The sequence below is a fragment of the Cajanus cajan genome, chromosome 10, assembly GCF_000230855.2.
Source record: "Cajanus cajan strain Asha chromosome 10, NIPB_CcT2T_4, whole genome shotgun sequence".
Lineage (NCBI taxonomy): Eukaryota > Viridiplantae > Streptophyta > Magnoliopsida > Fabales > Fabaceae > Cajanus > Cajanus cajan.
The window spans coordinates 52779129-52799340 of record NC_138526.1 but is presented as its reverse complement, the minus strand read 5'-3'; the positions used below and the strand labels follow the sequence as shown (position 1 = coordinate 52799340).

General features: G+C 31.3%; 2 protein-coding genes across 4 annotated transcripts in view; both read left to right on the top strand.

Annotated features, from left to right (window-relative positions):
- Positions 1 to 5617: 5617 nt before the first annotated feature.
- Positions 5618 to 11171, top strand: LOC109812654 (RING/FYVE/PHD zinc finger superfamily protein). Of its 2 annotated transcripts, none has more exons than XM_083064561.1 (8): positions 5618 to 5883; positions 6231 to 6558; positions 6716 to 6801; positions 7737 to 7883; positions 9359 to 9461; positions 9656 to 9768; positions 10049 to 10144; positions 10715 to 11171. In XM_083064561.1, the coding sequence occupies exons 2-7, from the start codon at positions 6318 to 6320 to the stop codon at positions 10139 to 10141; spliced, it is 783 nt and encodes a 260-aa protein (XP_082920687.1). In that variant the 5' UTR covers positions 5618 to 5883; positions 6231 to 6317; the 3' UTR covers positions 10142 to 10144; positions 10715 to 11171. The 2 variants fall into 2 exon arrangements, with proteins under 2 accessions (XP_082920687.1, XP_020232249.1); XM_020376660.3 differs by having other exon boundaries at positions 5621 to 5878.
- Positions 11172 to 19125: 7954 nt separating this feature from the next.
- LOC109812674 (calcium-transporting ATPase 9, plasma membrane-type) overlaps positions 19126 to 20212 on the top strand; it is a 31884-nt gene continuing 30797 nt past the window's right edge. Inside the window, exons 1-3 of one of the 2 annotated variants that reach the window (XR_002240934.3) lie at positions 19126 to 19588; positions 19688 to 19804; positions 19882 to 19921. Coding sequence is in view for 1 of the 2 variants with exons in the window: in XM_020376693.3 (XP_020232282.2) it covers positions 19394 to 19588; positions 19688 to 19804; positions 19882 to 19921 (352 nt within the window). In the remaining variant the exon portion in view is untranslated. The remainder of the gene's footprint in view (positions 19589 to 19687; positions 19805 to 19881; positions 19922 to 20212) is intronic. The other variant, XM_020376693.3, reaches the window with a different exon arrangement.

The window sequence follows — 20212 nt, the reverse complement described above, 5'->3', positions numbered from 1 at the left end:
AAAACCACGACCACGCAAGTAATGTTTCTCCTTCCACCACAGCAAATGCCAGAGGAAGAACATTGTTATTACCATCCTGTGTTGTGGCAATAAGCAGTGTGCCTCGATACTTCCCATACAGATGAGTGCCATCAACTTGTATCAGGGGTTTACAATAATCAAATGCATCACAACACGACTTGAATGTCCAAAATAACCTGTGAAACTGACGATAACCACGGTGACAACGATTACCAACGAAAAACTCATCATGACACAGATCATAAAAAGATCCAGGCGCAATTTCCTTCATGTATTTAAGCCACCGGGGTAAAAAAGCATAAGATTCTTCCCAATCACCAAATATTTTAACAATTGCTTTTTGTTTAGCCATCCAAGCCTTCCTATATGATATCTTAAACCCAGTTTGAGATGTTATTCTTTCTTGGATAAGGCTAATCTTGATTGCTGGATCTTGGTTAACCATTCCTACATATTAAATATTCAAAATCAGTGATATAAATTATTATTAATATAATATTATAAGTTGCAGTTGTAGAACTTACCTTGTATAAATGATGCAATTAGCTCAGAATCCAACTTATTATGATCTTGTGACAAAGACATGTTCAAACATGTATGACGTCCACCCCATTGAGTCACTTTTCACTTGTCAGATTCTTTGACTCAATAGCTCTCATGTACCATGGACATCCATCATGCGCATTTGGACATCTAACAACCCACTTTGTCGTTTTCGATTCAACTACATAAAAACTCTGATGCATTCTCATTGCATTTTGCTTTACTGCATTTTTTACTGCATCTTTATTCTCAAACTCCAATCCAACATATAAATCTTCGCCAATAGACCAATTATTAGCCACATCCATCCCTGGGATTTCTTCTTCATCGGGATGACTCCAATTGATATTAGTATAGTGAGGTAAATTACCCCAAAATTCACTTCCACCTAATTTAAACAAATTTTTTTAAACAAATAACACAAATTGTTGACAAATTTAATTTTCAAATGTTACCTTCAGTAGATGGATACATTGAAATTGGTTCAACCATTGGACTTTCAACAATAGCATCTGACTCCACGTCACTATCAGATACTTCACAATTATCGATTTCATCTTCATTTGATTCATCATTGCTTTCATATGACAATGAAACATGATAGTCTTCATCATCTTCGTCATCTTCATCTTCGTCTCTTGTCATCACCGGTGATCATTGAATTGACAAATTTTTTAACGAAATTGTTGAAGATTCTAAGTTACCTATTTCAGCATGTAATTCCATTATTGGCATCACATTCTGACTCATAAAAGCTTCTATCATGCATTGTACATCATCATCGTCACTCAATTCCAATGAAGAATATTTGCTCTCACCATGTTGTGAAACAACAAATCTGTAAGTTACAGATAATATAACTTGATTTGACTTAAGATGAAATTTGTTGTGAATCCTTCTCTTTAATATATCCAAAGTTAAACCTCGTTTAATATACATCCCTTTTTTTGGTCCCTCAAATGTTACACCACATTCTGGACTGTCATACATCCTTCCTGTGTAAATATAAGCGATAATTTGATCCATAATATCTGCAGAAAAATTAAAATATTAGTACAAATACATACAACTTATTTAAACTACAAAATATTTCAATCATAAATAACATTTTAAAACTCAACTTAACAGGAGCAAAGAACCAACCAGACTGATTTAGTGGATAAATAACAAATACAGTAACAAAAACAACAAATGAAGTAGAGATTTCGATGTGATTAAATAGAACGGAAGGGGGGTATATATACTACAAGAGTCTCCATCACCTATAGCGACATCTGCATAAATTATTTAATAAAAATTTAAAAAATTTCAAGTCGCTATGGGCCACAGCTCCAGTTAAAAAAAATATATATATTATTTTATAAATACAAAAATTGTTTACAAATTTATAAAAAATTAACAGATAAAAGGGAAAATAAAAAATTCATATAATATAAAATATAAATTTCAAAAAATAAGTAATATAATGTAAAAAAATAATTCATAAACGAAAAAAAAAAAATTAAATTTGGGGCGCTATGGGCCACAGCTCCACTCAGGCGCTGTGGCCCATAGCGCCATTTAAGGAAAATATATATATTATTTTATAAATACAAAAATTGTTTACAAATTTATCAAAAATTAACAGATAAAAGGGAAAATAAAAATTCATTTAATATAAAATGTAAATTTCAAAAAATAAGTAATATGATGTAAAAAAATAATTCATAAACGAAAAAAAAAATTAAATTTGGGGCGCTATGGGCCACAGCTCCACTCAGGCGCTGTGGCCCATAGCGCCAGTTAAGGAAAATATATATATTATTTTATAAATACAAAAATTGTTTACAAATTTATCAAAAATTAACAGATAGAAGGGAAAATAAAAATTCATTTAATATAAAATGTAAATTTCAAAAAAAAAGTAATATAATGTAAAAAAATAATTCCTAAACAAAAAAATAAAATAAAATTTGGGGCGCTATGGGCCACACCTCCACTCAGGAGCTGTGGCCCATAGCGTCAGTTAAGGAAAATATATATATTATTTTATAAATACAAAAATTGTTTACAAATTTATCAAAAATTAACAGATAAAAGGGAAAATAAAAATTCATTTAATATAAAATGTAAATTTCAAAAAAAAAAAGTAATATAATGTAAAAAAATAATTCCTAAAAGAAAAAAATAAAATAAAATTTGGGGCGCTATGGGCCACAGCTCCACTCAGGCGCTGTGGCCCATAGCGCCAGTTAAGAAAAATATATATATTATTTTATAAATACAAAAATTGTTTACAAATTTATCAAAAATTAACAGATAAAAGGGAAAATAAAAATTAATTTAATATAAAATGTAAATTTAAAAAAAAAAGTAATATAATGTAAAAAAATAATTCCTAAACAAAAAAAGAAAAAAAAATTTGGGGCGCTATGGACCACAACTCCACTCAGGCGCTGTGGCCCATAGCGCCAGTTAAGGAAAATATATATATTATTTTATAAATACAAAAATTGTTTACAAATTTATCAAAAATCAACAGATAAAAGGAAAAAATTAATTCATATAATATAAAATGTAAATTTGAAAAAATAAGTAATATAATGTAAAAAAATAATTCAAAAACAAAAAAATAAAAAATAAAAATTTGGGGCGCTGTGGGCCACAGCTCCACTCAGGCGCTGTGGCCCATAGCGTCAGTTAAGGAAATTATATATATTATTTTATAAATACAAAAATTGTTTACAAATTTATCAAAAATTAACAGATAAAAGGGAATAAAATAATTCAAATAATAAATAATGTAAATTTGAAAAAAGAAGTAAATAATGTAAAAAAATTATTTAAAAACGAATAAAAAAAAAATTTGGGGCGCTATGGCCCATAGCTCCTTTAGGGCGCTATGGGCCACAGCGTCAGTTTAAAAAAATACATATTATTTATTTAAAATTACTTTTTTATAAAAATTTGTTTTCTTTTTATAATTATATAATAATAACTTTCAGTTTATTATATTTATTCTACATTATTATTAATTTCGTATTTTTTTTTTCTTTGCTTAGTGTCGCTATGGGCTATATAATTTTTTTTAGCCCATCAGGTGTGGTGCTTCAGCCTATAGCGACAGTGGTCCAGCCCACCAAGCCAAAAAAAAAAAAAAGCCACGTGTAAACAGTCCCAAAGGTGTAATATGTTTCAAAACAGCCCCATTTTGATATATAGTTTCTAAAAGTGTCTTACAATGGTCGTTTAGCCGAGAATTTGATATGAGTGATAAGAAATAATATAGAAATTAAAACAATTTTTTTTTATCATTCTAAAAAGCAGAACCAGTGATTGTTTGGTTATGAAAAGAAAGTGAGGAAAAAAATAAAATTTGAACAGCGCCAACAACAAAAAAATATTCACAAATAAAGGTGGAAATAGCGAAGAAAACTATTGTCCCATGAACCAAAACACCACTTCAAAAAATAAATTCATGTTGTTGCTTTGCCCTTCTGGCACTGTTTCTTGAAAACTCTGTCGTTTTGTTGTGTTGTTGGTTCTAGTTCTATAGCGAGGGAAACAAATTCAAAGGAAATCATAATCGATTAAGTGTAGTTTTAATTAATTAATTAATTAAATGTAGTTCATAATTTATTAAATTTAATTATTTTCATCTGGATATCAATCATATGATACATAATCAGAAAAACATGCACCACAATCAATTTATATTTTCATTAACATTTTCTAGAAATAGCAATATATTTGGTTTGAATTTTGTGACATAATTTTTCGCATCATTAACTTATCATAATTTCTGCATAAATATAATATTTAGACATAAAAATTTGTTGTAACGTCAAGAGAACACTAAAGGAAACATACATTTAATTGATTACACAGTTTTTTTCATCCATTAAAACCACCCTCCAATGCTACTATCACACTTTGAAAATAGTATTTCAATCAATTAGACAAGCATATAGTAATGAATTAACGTTCCCTTCGACTAGTCAAATAAATTTAATGATGAACTCCAATATATTATTAAATACAAAATTTTATCTTATGTAAAAGTGTTTTTTTAAGAAAAATTTTCAACGAAAAGGTTTGAAATTTTTTTTTAAAATCTTTTATTTAATTTATTTTTTATTTATCATAACTATTTATTAATTAAATATTAGTATTTTAAAATAAATTATCAATAAATATTTTTTTACAATATAAATTATTATCATAAATCTAAAATATAATTTATATATTTAAATTTTTTATATATACTTATTTTAAATATAATTTACATATTCAAGTATAATTTTTTTTACAGATAATTGATTATAAATGTTAATTATATTATATATAATAATTTTATCTATGCATTTGTAGATGTTAAAATTATAGTTATACAATAATTACAATCAATTAAATATTAAATAATGTCTCCTACGTTTCTATTTAATTGATTATACATGAATTATAATCAATTAAATGCACATCATGTTAGTTTGTTATATAAGGACATAATAGTTTATATCATAGTTTTCACTTCTTCCATTTAAATTAAATAATTTTATAATATTATCTATCTTTATTTTTTCTTTCATTTTTTTTCTTCAAACCAATCAACCTAAAATAGCACTCTATATTTTTGTTTTCAATTTTTCTCTCATTTGTATCTACTCTAATTTAAGTCCTGCTATCAATTAAATTTAATTCGATAATTGTGATTGACACATAAACAGACAGTGTGATGCAATGATTAATTATAAGGACTACATATATATATATTGAATCTAAATAAATTATTTTAATTATAAAATTTGAAAGATAAAATTCATAAAACTATATAGATTAAAAAAAATTAAACCTTAAATAATATTTTTTTCTTAAAGTTCTTTGTTCTTTCATTCTTTTTTTTTCTAACTCATTTTTACCTCTATATATAAAAATAAAATATGAGAAAAGTAGTTAGAAATGATTGAGAAAATTCATTTTAATCATCTATAAGAGTAAAAAAGAAAAAGAAAGAATGTAAACTGTACTTGTGAAAACAGATAAACAACAAGTGAAGACCGACCCCAACACTGACCACACATTCCATTCCTTGGCTGCGTTATTTTGATTTGGGCCTATTCAATGGTTGGGCTCGGAAGGTCCAAACTTCAAAATAGCAAAGACACAGCAGAAGAGAAGCGATTGGGGTTTGTTTGTTTGTTTGTTTTGTTGATATTGTGTTCATTCATTCGTTGAAGTTGAAACTTGAATATCGATTCATCAGATTCTGATCTAATCAATGAGATCAAAATTGGGGTTTGATTGCACTTGCAGTTGCAGGTCTTTCTCTATTAAGGTAAGGTAAGTCTTGTCTTTGTCTTGTGTTGTGCAATCATATCAATGAATTAAGTCAGCTCCGCCGTTTTGCTTATTAATTATTGCAATAATTAAGACCGATACACATCTTCTACTCGTTCCTTGGATCTTGTTTTAATGGCTGCTTATCATAACAATACAATAGCGTTAGCGTCATGGCATCAAATTGGATAGATATATACCATGTTATTGTTTCCATTTCCCACCCTAATCGATTAAATTAGTCTTAAGACTTAGGTTTAGAACAACTTACACTAACTACCATGTTTCGACTTTCCAAAATTCTAATTCTATTGCCATCTCCTCTCCATTTGTTTCTCATCAATTTGCAGGTTTCTTTCTTCTGTTGAAATGGTCTATAGTAATTATACTTCTGCCAATGAATCTCATTGTTTAATCCTGATTATACGTTTCCCGAAATGCAATTAGCGTCAAATGGTGACAAGGAAGAATGTTCAGAAAGCGAACCCATCTTGAATCAGCATCTTCATTTGCAACCATCTGGAGAATCCTCCTTTTCCTGTGAAATTATTCCTATTTCTGCTACTCCCAATGATGATCCTGATGATGATGATGATTTACAAAACGTCCGGGTTGATGAGACCTGTCATCTTGTAAATGCAGATCAGCCACAATGCCGAATATGCCTCGATATTGGAGGTCCATACACGCCACTTCTCATAATACTTCACTTATTCATATCCTTTTTCGGATTATTTCACAACTTGGGATGAGATATTAACTGGCTTACAACCAACTTGCATCTCATATATATTTGAATCTCTGCAACTTACTAACCTTTAAAATGATTTTTCAGGAGAAGATTTAATTGCACCATGCCATTGCAAAGGTACGCAAAAGTACGTCCACAGATCATGTCTCGATAATTGGAGATCCACCAAGGTAAATTTATTTTTTCTTCTTTTTCATCATTATAATACTAACATCTGATTTAAATTATATTCACATAATTCGCTCCCCACCCTAGTGAACCGCGAATTTGTACTTGCATACCAATTCACGGTACTTTTGCGAATTGGTTCTCTCCAATTCTCTGTGACTTTGTGAAAGCAATGAGGTCTGTGTTTTTGAGAGGTGAGAATGAGACGACATCTATAGAAACATTGAGCGTGGTAAGGGTGTTAGTGGGCCTCTTCTTCTTCAAGCCTTGAAGAGAGTCGAGTGGGAGCGGTGATCTAAGGTTTCAAGGTTGAAATGAAGAATGTCGCGGGAAGATAGTTTCAAATTAGAGTTAGGAAGAGAGGGGAACAAAGTAGTGGTTGGAGGAGGATAGTGTCAGAGGACGATAGGGTTCGGTGAACACAGCACAGGAAAGGGAGGGTGCTATTTAAAGAGAGAGTTGTATTTGAGATTAGAAGGTTATAAAGAAGAGGAAAAGATGCTTTTTTATGTTGTGGTAGTCTGGTACAACTTTCAATAAATTATTTATTTATTTTTATAAATTAAAGAGTAAAATGAAGTGTGCTTTTTAAAGAGGCAGGTTGTATAGTGCTGCTTTCAATAATATTTAATTATTTATCTTTATAAATTGATAAGTCAGTAGTCACTCATTTATTTTTTATAGTAGTTCAACACTTTTCTTAATCACATAGCGAAGCATACTAATACTTTGTATGATCACATACCGCTTACCTATACCACGCAACAAGGCATATGACGAATTATGTGACTATGATTCAAGTGCGGGGACCTATATATTTGCTCTTATAAATCTAGTGTCAATCTATTATATGTTCCTTTCATTGTCATGTGAACGTGCCTAGTGTATTTATGATTCTGCAATACTTGCTGACTTTTCATTTCTTCTGTTGTACTAGGAGGGCTTTGCCTTTTCTCACTGTACAGAGTGCAGAGCAGTCTTCATATTACGTGCAAATGTCCCACCAGATCGGTGGTGGTTGAGACTAAAATTTCAGTTCCTTGTTGCTCGGGATCATGCATTCATTTTCATAATTGTTCAACTGGTATGGGGTTGGTTGTCTTATATACGTATTGTGAAATTTGTGCTTGTAACTCTTGCTGATGACATTAATTTTACCCTTTTCATTTTCTGCTGGTTGACATATATTTGTGTTATCATTCCCCTGTGCTGTTCTCAAGTATCTCAGTCATTGATATTGCTTCCATACTAGGAGTCGATATAATTTCATATACATGAAAATGCACTGTGCAATTAGTTGTGACCAGTGATGATGCTAGGAAGAAATCTCAGTTGACAGTTTTCCTCTCTGATGGAACAAATCATATTATGGAAACTCTCTTCAATTTGTTTTCTTGATTAGTAGTGGTGATGTAAGGAAGGAAACACTCGTAGGTAATAGAATATCTTTAGCACGTCCCTCATCAAATCCTTGAAAAAATTGTATTTAATTTTTTTTGGCTTGCATTTTTTACTTTTTAGTCCTTTAGATATCGGAATCATGAGATTTTGTCCCTCAGATTTTCTCCCATTTACTGTCAAGTCCCTCATCTTGATTTTGTTGGATATTAAGCTATTGATTTGCCCAGAATGGAAAGACATCTCAGTTGTTGTTCATTGTTGGTTTAAAACAATAATTTACCCATAAGTATCATTAACACGACAATTAAATCAATACAATCAGAGTACCGCTTTAGGTCATTGTAGTTCAAACATTATGTGTTTTTTGACTGATTCATTATATTAACTCATTGTCATGTCATGTCCAGTTTGCCATCTCAACAAATTCCGTTAACTATTGGATGAAATCATGAAGAATTTTGATTGTAAATGGGAGAAAACTTAAATGACCGGATTGTTGCAATTGATACTTACTATAAATAACCAAAATCTCACAATTGTGATACCTAATTGGCCAAGAATTCAATAAAGCCAATTATTTTTTAGTGCTGTGTGCAGCCATTCCTTGTGCAAGGGCACTCAAAACAAGAAGCTCAGCCCCTGCTCCCTAGTTTGGTGTAATAGCAAATTAACAACCTTAGGTGTTATCCATACTATGGCCGTACATGGCACATTATGTAAAAGCTTAAAATTTGTAACCTAACAAGCATGTTGTTCATTTAGTTCCATATTCATAATAATTTGATAATACGTGAGTGACTAGAGTATCTTATAATCTTAGCAACATCACAAATCATTCTTCTTTGTGGTAGCTTTCACAGAAACTATAGCCTGGTTGGATACTGTGGGTGAAGCGTCATAGTAGAAAGCATATATTGATTCTAATGTTAAATACCCCACCTAACCCAAAACAAATCAGCATGGAGTGAAAGTGTAAAAGGAAGTAATGAAACAGGATTTTGTTCTCAAGTTTCATGGTTGTGATTGATTTGATAGACTTTGAAGATTCATACCCACCCAAAAATATTATTTGATGGGACACTATTACTATGTTTTTTAAATTTTTATAAAATACACTTGAAAGATTATCTGTTACTTTACCTTTTATATTTTTAACAGGTTGTTGCTTTCTTGGGAGTGCTTGTGTACAAATTTTATGGAGATGAACTGAGAGAAATGTTTGGTTATGAAGAACATCCGTATGGATTTTATACAATGGCTGGTATACCCATTGCTTCCCCACAAGAAATTTCATGGGCAATTTTTTCTTTCACTTGTGACCATTTCATGCTAGGATGTTATAGTTTGTCAATTAGTTGGTAAACTTAATGATATATATGTATGCTGTAATATTATCTTAATCTACTAACTTCATTACATGTGATGAGAACTTTATTATATTTCTCTGTCTTGCAGTTCTAGCCATTGTTTTGGTGGGCTTGCTCTATGGCTTCTTCATAGCGATAATATGTGGCCAGAGAATCAATGAACGCCACTATCATGTTCTTGCCAAACAAGAATTGACTAAGGTCCACTATTTAATTTTTGAATTAACATCAATTTGACCTGCAATTTCCAGAAAACCAAAGCATGTTATGTAAAACTTGTAAGATGATTGCATTTGCAATTAAATAAGTCTTTTGGTCTTAAGATATGCATTTTCAGGGGAACACATCATTTTAATTTTCGTTCTTGTATCATTTAAGGATTAAAATTGATTTTTATGCTATGAGGAGTATCAAATTATTTTGTAATGAAATTTTGTAGGCATTCAACTCTTCTCTTTGTTCTTTACCTTTTCAATTTTAGGAATATGTGGTAGAAGATCGAGAACGTGTAAAGAATGTGCCTGAACTTGATCCCAGCCATGTGACAGAGCTAAGGATGTTGGGCCTTTACTAGTTGGTATATGCATATCCCATTCTTTCTCTCAAATATTTCCGCTCTTCCTTTTTTAGATGTTAGGTTTAAAACTGCCTGGTTTCATCCACTCATATATCCTTGTATGTACCTCTTTGTAGAAGCTAAATGTTGCGAGTTTTTTGTTTCTCTTCTCTTTTTAATTTCATAGAATACCAGTAGTTGTCAAAGTCATCTTCCGCAATGCTCCTCTATCAAATCATTTTTACCTAGGCTGCAACATTCTAGCGCATTATCTATGTATACATCCCCATTATTCGAGTTCCATTGTGCTTTATTCTTTGTTTACATTATTCTTTTCTTAAGGAATGGTAGTGACATACACTCTTGCACGCTCTTTCTAGCACACTCATTATTATGGATTAAAATTCATTCATTAAGCAGTGAGACTTATAAAAATTTGTAATTTTATAAATTTCAGCTAATAGTAAAAAGTGTATCCAAATGAGTATGTTATGTTGCTAGTAGCATTCTTCTTTGGAATTATTTTCGTTGCTTCATTACTGTCCCGCGCACCCACAATCCTCTTCTAACTGCAAGACGCATCTTCTGCAGAATCATGTTGAATTTGTTGCATTTGCGGCTTGTCTCCATGGTCCCTTTCAAATTTGTAGATCATATTGGTCTGTTCGCAGTGATGCCCCATTAATATGGCTGTTTGGGCACCTACTGGCAGTGCATAGCCACAAGGGCGTCGTTTATCTCCAACACCCTGTGTACTCTATTTTGATTCTTTATTATTAATTATTGCTTTTACAGCAAACTCATGAAAGAAATATGCTAATTCAACTGGAAAATTCCTCGTGTATCGATGTTGTTTGGTGGAGTATAAAGGAAAAAAGTGCAGATCCTATAAACCTGTAGCTGCTGCATGGAGACATTTGTACTTGTAACTTACTAAGTCCCTCATGTAACCCACAGTTCAGTTTTATTTTGCAATTTTTTTCTTCCAATTATATACAAAATATTGCAATCGAATGTAGATTTTGCCTTTCCAAGTTTTTAAACTTAATATTGGCCCCGGTGTGTTTGATTGTCAAGAGCTAAACAATTATGTGTTGTTTAGAATATGTTGCATAATGCCATCGACAACTGTTATTGTGATTTGTGATAACCAATATGGTCATGGACATTGGCATTTTTTATATTGAAATTGACGGTTAAAAACCAAGATGGAAAATATTTCATATTGGAAATATGTGCATCTGAACATACCTACTTCAAAATCTAAATGGATAAATGCTAATGTTATTATTTGAAACCATTGAATTAATCTTTCACACGCAGTAATATAATGCACCCGTGCACTAAATTTTTCTCTCTCTCCTCATCACTCTTTCCCTGTTCTCTCTCTTCGTTGTGTTCCCTCTCTTTGTTATTTGGCTTCTTTCCGTTTGTGCTCATCCATAGTATCCAATCCCACAACATCCATTTCCTATAAATTGGTCTTATTAATTTCTTAACCCCCGAAACATTAATTGTTGAGAATGGAGATGCACAAGTGTAACCTAAAATAAAGGGCCAAGTTCTCCGGGACAACATGGCGAATGCACCAGCGGTGGTAGTAGTTTCGGCTTCTGATGACACTCTTGTTTGGTGAACTGAAGGGGATGAGATGAATACTGGAAATGACAAATCTGGTGCAGGGGAAGGTATATTTGGAGAGGGAGAAAAAAAAACTTAGAACTTAAGGTAGCATGGTAATTAGAACTAAGGGCTGGTATATCCCTAACTCGTTCAACACCTAATCCTTTAAAATCGCATTTTGAATAGACTGGAGAAGTAGTCTAAATTTTTTAGCCTATGGATAAAAAGGCCAATTTGCTGAGCCGATGAAAATTGGGAATTTTAAAAAATAAGCAGTCAAATTGAAGTTTTTTTCTTCATCTTCTTAAATTATGGAATCATGAAAATGAAAAATATATTTTAAAAAATAAAATATACTTATAAACAACATCAAACATTTTAAATAAAATATCAAAGACTTAAACTATTAATATTTGCACATTATAACAAAAAAACATCAAAATCTTAATGTCTTAAAAATTTAAGAGTACAAATATATCAACTAACCTTCAAAGTCTTAAATCACAATATCTTTAAAATTTAAAAGTCAATATACACTAAATAAATATCAAAAGTCTTAATATTTTAAAAATAGATATCGTTAAATCTTATTTTAAGAACCTATTTGAATGGTAAAAAAATGTAAGAATCTAAATAAATATCAAAAGTCTTAATATTTTAAAAATAGATATTGTTAAATCTTATTTTAAGAACCTATTCTAATAAAAAAAATGTAAGAATCTATTTTAAGTATTCATATAGAACCTTCTATCATAGATGACTTAAATTGGTCTCCAAGTTCAATTGCATCCAAGTAGGATGCCCCCAATACATTGGATATATTGTTATATATATTTTGTGTAAAAGAGCATTTGAATAATATTTTTTAAAAAAAATTAAGAAAATTTTGACAAAAAGAAATAAAAAGATATAAGGTGTTCGAAAAATTGTAACATGAAGCTAAGTAGTTCATGAATGTAGTAGCAAAATAAAATACGTTGTTAGGTGTTGTATATAGTTCAAATGATTATCAGCAGGAGGATATTTTATATTAGTTGAATGGTTGAGATTGTTTGTATGTAATTTACAATTTTGCCCTTATTTAAACATAGGATAGGAAGGTGGAGGTCATCTTGCGGGCTTTTTTTTCTCTTCTTTTTCCTCTTCTTGCATTGTCTCTGCTACAAAATGATTAAGTAAAGGTGAATTAATGTGTATTTACAATCCCTTTTTGCAGTTGCTTTACAATCTCTTACCAGAACCTACCCAACCCAAAAGCTACCACCTCCACCACTGATCTCTCTGGTCACCACACTCCGTGGTTTTATGATTGCAGTCCCTTTTTGCGTGAATTTAATGGTTTCAATAACATCTTGTTAGAACCATCCAAGCGGAAAGCGCCCACCTCTACCACTATCCTCTCCAGTCATCGCACTCCATGATTTTAGCAAATATAATCATGAAGAAAATCATCGTACAACCAACATAAAGAGAAAAAAAATAGAAGAAAGTTAAAAACAACAGAAAAATAAGATTGGAAACCCACGGCTTGTTGTTGGAGGAAGAGAAGACCTGATATATGCTCCCAGCGTTGTGAGCGTGGAAAGCTTCAACGAGATTAGAGCAACTCAAATGAGAGTTTCTTGTCTCATTTCTTATTTCAAGCCCGTTTGGTAACAAGAAGAGAGAGTTACTTTCTCAAATGCAACATGTCAATCCAACAACCTTATTTTGTCTTTTTATTTTGACAGGTCAACTGAACTTTAGTATAATTTTAATTTTTTAATGGTTATTACTTTTCTCAACATGTCTCTTAGGTTTTTAATTTCTAAAATCTTTCTCAATGTTAGTTTCTCACCCTCAAGCAAGATTTGATGAAGTGATAATGAAGACGAATGAGTTTTGTACTATAGTGAATTGTTGAATTCTTTATTAGATGTATCACATTTTGACTATCATCATGCAAAATACTTTTTTCTTAGATGAACTCCAACTCAGTTAATAACTCATGAAACTATATCAATTTCTTATTGGCTTCTGTTACTACTACATACTCAGCCTCTTTAGTGAATAGAGCAAAATTTTTATGTATTTATGACATCTAACTAATAGTTGTAGTACCAACAATGGTACTTTTCCAGTGATCAACTTCACCTCCAAAGTCTAGATCTATATAGCTTTGTACTTTTAATTGTTGGCTTCTCCTTTACTAAAGTACAAGCACTTCTTTGTAGTGTCTTGTAGATGTCTCAAAATCCACCTAACTGCTTCCGAATGAGATTTACTGATTTAACATAAACCTACTAACAATTCCTACTACATGGCCAATGTTTGGCCTTGTACATACCATTTCATACATTAAACTTTCGATGGCTAAAACATACAAAATCTTAGCCACGAACTATTTTTCCTCCATTTGAGGAGACTGATCATTAGATAGGCAAAAATGACTAGCCAAAGGTGTGTCAATTGGCTTGGCATCACCTATGTTAAATCTTTGTAAACACGATTGATGTACTCAATATGAGATAACTACAAAATTCCTCTTTACTTATCTCTCGGGATTTGTATTTTGAGGATCCTTTTTGTTGGACTCAAGTCTTTCATGTTAAATTCTTTTGGTAATTGTTACTTCGAGCTTTTTATCTCGTCTATATCTAAACCAACTACTAACATATCATCGACATAAAGTAGCAAATGATATAACTAGACTTATATCTTTTGAAGAAACAACAGTGGTCAACATTGCACTTTTAGAAACTTTCTTTGTGCATGAAGCTTTCAAACTTCCTACATCACTATCTTAGAGCTTGTTTCAAGCCATACAAACTTTTCTTTAATATGCACCTCATATTCTATTTTCCTTCTTATGAGAAACCTTTGGATTAATGCATGTAAACCTCCTCATCTAAGTCTTCTTGTAAAATTGTAGTCTTGACACCTAATTGCTCAAGGTAGAGTCCTTTACTAACAATAATAATTAAGACAGACCTGATAGTATTGAGCTTCACAACTGGAGCAAAGATTTCAGTGTAGTTAACTCCTTCCTTTTGTTGAAATCCTTTGACAATTAGTCGAACTTTGTATCTTTTAAATCCATCATGACCCTCATTCACCTAAGACACCGATTTATTGTAAAGTGCCCTTTTCCCAATAGGTAACTCTATTAGTTCCCATGTTTAATTGGATATTAGAGACTTCGTCTCATTTTTCATGGTAAGCTCCCACTAACTAACGTTTGTAGTATGGCATACTTTCTCGTAGTTTTCAAGCTCCCCTTCATTAGTTAATAATATATAATTCAGGTATTTCCTATTAGGAACAAAAGGTTGAGAAGACTTTCTTAAAACAAAAGCTAGAGTAAAAGGCTCTAGTGTGTCAAGTTGTTGTCATTGTTGTTTTCAATTGACTCCTCTAACTGAAGAGTCTCATTCATAGGAGTTTATAGGACATCATCAACCTCTGCATACACTGGCCCATCATGTTCTTAGTAGCTAGTGTATGTGTTGTCCCTATCTTGTACATCACCTTTTCATCAAAGATCACATCTCTAATGTGAATCATTTGTTTGTTTCCATTATCCCACATGTGGTAGCCAAACTCATCCTCACCGTAATTAATAAAAGTGCATTTATTCGATTTAGGATCAAGCTTATTCTTGCCTTGATCACTAATTGCACATATGTTATACAACCAAAAACTTTAAGATGTGAGAGTTTTACCTTTTTTTTTATCCTTACCTCTTTTTTGATTTTTGCCTTTTCTTGTATTTTGTGCTCCAATAGTTTTAATGGACCTTAGTTGATTAAGTAATTTTCTATGTTGACTTCTCCTGCCCATAACTACTCTGGTTAGCCTGACTATAAACACAAACTTTTGGCTATTTCAATCAACGTTTGATTCATATGCTCAGTTACACCATTGTGTTGAGGCGTACCTGACACGATCCTTTCCATTTTGATCTCATGCTCATTGCAAAACTTCTTAAATTTGGTGTATTCATATTCACCATCATTATCAATTCTAAGCCTTTTGATTTTCAATATTGTCTCATTTTCTACCATGGTTTTCCAAATCTTGAAAGCATCAAATACTTCAGACTTATGTTCCATAAAGTATTGCTTTCGACCAAAGGAAGAGATAGTCATTGGACCCCAAACATCAAAGTGAACAAGCTCGAATTTCTTTTTTTTTTTTTAGGGTTCTTCCACTTGTTTGAAAACTAACTTGTTTTTGCTTTCCAAGTATATAGCCTTCACACATGTCAGTTTCTAATGACTGAAAACCTAGTAGTTTATCCTTTGAATGCATGATCTTCATCCTTTTCTCACTCATATGACCTAAGCTTATGTGCCATGGATTGGGACTTTCATTTGATGTAATTGCAATAAGATGACATGCTCATGCAATCTTGTAAAGAGTACAACTGTTTTTACCAAGAGCAATTGTCATTGCACCCTTTAAAATCTTCCAATGATTGGCATGTAAAACTATTGTGTAGCCATCACTAGTCAATTATCCTAACAAAATTTTCTTTGTTACGTCGAGAATATGTCTAACATTTTTCAATTCCTATACAAACCCCTTTAGCTTAATCTTCATTGTACCTTTATCCACAATCTCATTGGATTGCTCATTACCAAGATAAACTTTACCGAGTTTTTTGGGGATATAATTTTTGAATTCTTTTGGTAAAGTGGCACGAAAGGATGCTCTAGAGCCTAACACCTTAGACTTTTCCTTATTTTATAAAAAACATATCAAAACATCATCTCCTCCCGAGGTAGAAGCAACATTTGCCTCTACCTTCACCTCTTGATTCTTCAGTACACTCTTGCAATAATTTTTGTAGTGTTCGGTCTTTCTACAATTCCAACGCTCAATTGTCTTTAAGTTATGAAAACTACAATGATTATTGGACTTGGACCTCTTATACTTGGATTTATCGTGTCCATTTCCTTTGATTAAATTTCTTCCTTTTGACTCTGTATGCAAAATTGAAGAGGTTAAAGATTCACCTGACTCTCTTTGTCGAATCTCTTAGCTGAGAACTAGATCACGAAAATAGTTGAATTTCAACTTATTACTTCTTGACGAGCTACTCACAGTTGTGACAGTAATGTTCCAACTTTCTGGTAGATAAGACAAAAGTATCAATGCTCATACTTTTTCATGAATTTTGATTCGAACTAAACTCAATTGGTTTGCAACTATATTGAGTTCATTGAGATGTTGCGCTGCTAATGCGTCTTCGTCTTCTGTCACCCGCAAATTAAATAATCGCCTCATCAAATGAACTTTATTTGAGGCTGACAACTTTTCATACATTATAGAAAGAGCTTCCATAAGATCTACCATGGTCTTTTCTTTTGTAATATTGAATGCAATGTTGTGGGATAATGTCAATTGAATAGCTCCAAGGGCTTATCTGTCAAGAAGAGTCCATTTTTCATCCTTCATGCCCTTTGGTTTGTTTCTCGAGGGAGATTGATACAACTTTTATTGATATAGATAATCTTCAATCTACGTTTTCTAAAAGCTAAAGTCCACATTATCAAACTTCTTAAACTTCACATTTCCTTCATTTGCAACCATTTCTCCTACTTAAATCAAACTCCTTCTAGATCATTTATAAATTTTTGAGAATTGATAGAAACCACCATTAAAATTCTTGATACCAATTGTTGAGAAATTACACAAAATTTCTTATAATCACTTTTATAAGAATCAAAATAAATGTAGAATAATAACATAAACATTGAAAACGGAGTTTCACTAATTGTGCCTACATTTATGGATTGTTGCAAATATATTATTAAGAAAGGAGAAAATATAAATAATGTTTACAAACATTCAACTCACAATCCATAACACCCAAAAATTAAAATATTATTTTCTCAACTCTTATTTTTTCTCTCTCTTTTTTTTCTTTTTCTCATAATTAAAATATTTTTCATAGTTATAACACGGTACTACTTATACATGCATGTAAAATTTTTATTTCTCTTATTTTGTTTTCTTATATTTTCATGCATTATTTTATTTTATTATTTTTCTACTTTTCCTCTAAACAAAATGCGCTTCGATGGACTTTTATTTGCATTACGCCATTGGCCCATTACCGAGTCTAACAAAATCAACTTGTGTTAATTTCCTCTTGTAACGAAAAGGTTTAACCGTGTTAGTTCAAATGATCGAGGAAGAGTAAACTAGTCTCATTTTTTCAACTACGCGGATTCATTTCTCTTTATATAACCTTGCCGTATGAAAAAGGTTGCGGCAATACGGGCCTTAAAAAATATTTTAATATTTCCTAACTTTAAAAATAAGATATATAGAAAAATTTAAAAATTTAAGTATTTTTTTTACCTTTAAACATCATCTTGCAGTAATAAAAAAACCTTTAAATATCATTTACTTTGTTTATTGAAAAATTCAATTAGTTGTTACTACTTTATGTACATGTCTTATATATCTTGATAGTTTTTTAATTTTCTTATCACACAATATTGTGTAATGTTAGTGTTTGTGTCATCCATTTAATAAGAACTATATGACTTGTTATTCGAAAGTGTTACATTAACATAAATTGTAATAATTATTTGTTATCACACAATATTGTGTAATGTAATAATTATTTGTTACTCACCAGGTATTCATGAATTTTTTTATATATTAATAGATATCATGAATATATGTAGGTATTTTATAAAATATAAAATTTTAAATGAAAAATAAAAAATAAAATAAAACTAAAAATAAATAATTTTAAAAATATATATTTATATTAACTTTTTAATATATATATATATATATATATGTATATGTATACTAAAATAAATAATTATAACACATATATTTAGTGTAGAGTTTTTTTTGACAATCATATTTAGTGTAAAGTTAAATTAAATCAAATTACGTTTATGTATAATTAAAAAGACTTTTAATATTTTAAAGTTTGGGTACCCACAAATATGAATACTTTAATATTCATTCCTATTCCATAATTAAACAGATAGTTATTTAAAATCTATAGTAGATTTTATTTGGAGAGATATAATTTTTTTTCCATCATACTTAAAAAAAACTAGTTCGCTCTATTGAAATTGGGAAATTGAAATTTTACAAATGAAGGAAAAAAAATAATTAAGTTAATAAATTGATAATATTTTTTGGATAAACGTATAAATTTTTATTTGTTAACCATTTTGGTAGAGTGCGTGGAAGGTGTGAAAAATAGCCATTCTCTTACACGACCGTTCTTGATGACTGTAGAGTACGTAATCTGTTTGGATGTTAATTATTATTTGTGTTTTTTTTATCATAATATTTTGGCATTTAATTATAGAAATATATTGTATAGGCGTATATGGAGTTGCACAAGTTGTTGAGAGTGACAGATGAGGCATGCATGGTGTGGAGTTGGGGAATTCTATATTTAGAATAGAAGAAATGGGAGGTAATGAAATGAGATGGTCCAACACCAACAATAGCATTGGCCAACAATAGGAAATGGGAAATAGGAGGAGAGGTAGCGAAAGGCAGCAGAATCGGCATTTCGGGAGAAGGGGGAGGGAGCAGGCTAGCTTGCTGCATTCGTTTCATTCGATTAGTTCCAAAACCAATTGAATTGAATTGAATCGAATCGTGATTTGTGAAGAGACAGACATGAGCCACATGACGACCTCCACCTCGCGTGGTTCCAACTCCTCCTCCAATGGCCTTCTCCCCGTCACCATCGCCTCCGACCGCCCTTCCGACCACGCCACCAACGACGATGACGACGATGCCGTTGATCCTAACGATCCTTTCGACATTACACATACCAAAAATGCACCGCCCGAGGCTCTCAAGCGTTGGAGAGTATTACATCACATCACATAACAATTATCCATTATCATATCAATTCATTCATTTTCTAATGCATCTCAAACTCAAATCACCTTCGTTACTTATTTGCAGCAAGCATCTTTCGTGCTCAATGCCTCCAGGCGTTTTAGATATACTCTTGACTTGAAAAAGGATGAGGAAAGAGAGCTAAAGAAAAACATGATTAGATCCCACGCACAAGTCATAAGAGTAATGTTTTTCAACCAATGCCAATTCTTGCCCTACTCTTTTCCTTTTTTCTAATCGACTATTAATTCTTCTATTAGGCAGCTTTGCTTTTCAGATTGGCTGGTGAATGTGAACTAGGTATTCTCTTCACCTTCTTCCAAACAATCATATATAGCTACGTTAACTTATTAACCTGCTGTGTTGTCACTTTGAAATTTTAGCTTTGTGCAGTAAATAGAGCAGAGGTCATCATCAACAATACCATAAAATCCAAAATGAACGACAGTTTAACTTTGATGCTTCTCCATCACCTGCATTCTGCTTATTTTCATTTTTCTTCGACTTGTCACGTCAATCCTAGTACTACTAGGAGCAGACTATTGATGATTAGTTTTTAGAAAAATACTTTAACTATTCTGCAATAAAAAT

What these genes read in the sequence shown, in the direction of transcription:
- LOC109812654 (XM_083064561.1), top strand. Translation starts at nt 6,318, where the DNA reads ATGCAATTAGCGTCAAATGGTGACAAGGAAGAATGTTCAGAAAGCGAA. An exon ending in AATATGCCTCGATATTGGAG is followed by an intron (nt 6,559 to 6,715) that starts GTCCATACACGC and finishes ATGATTTTTCAG; the next exon opens with GAGAAGATTTAATTGCACCA. An exon ending in ATAATTGGAGATCCACCAAG is followed by an intron (nt 6,802 to 7,736) that starts GTAAATTTATTT and finishes CTGTTGTACTAG; the next exon opens with GAGGGCTTTGCCTTTTCTCA.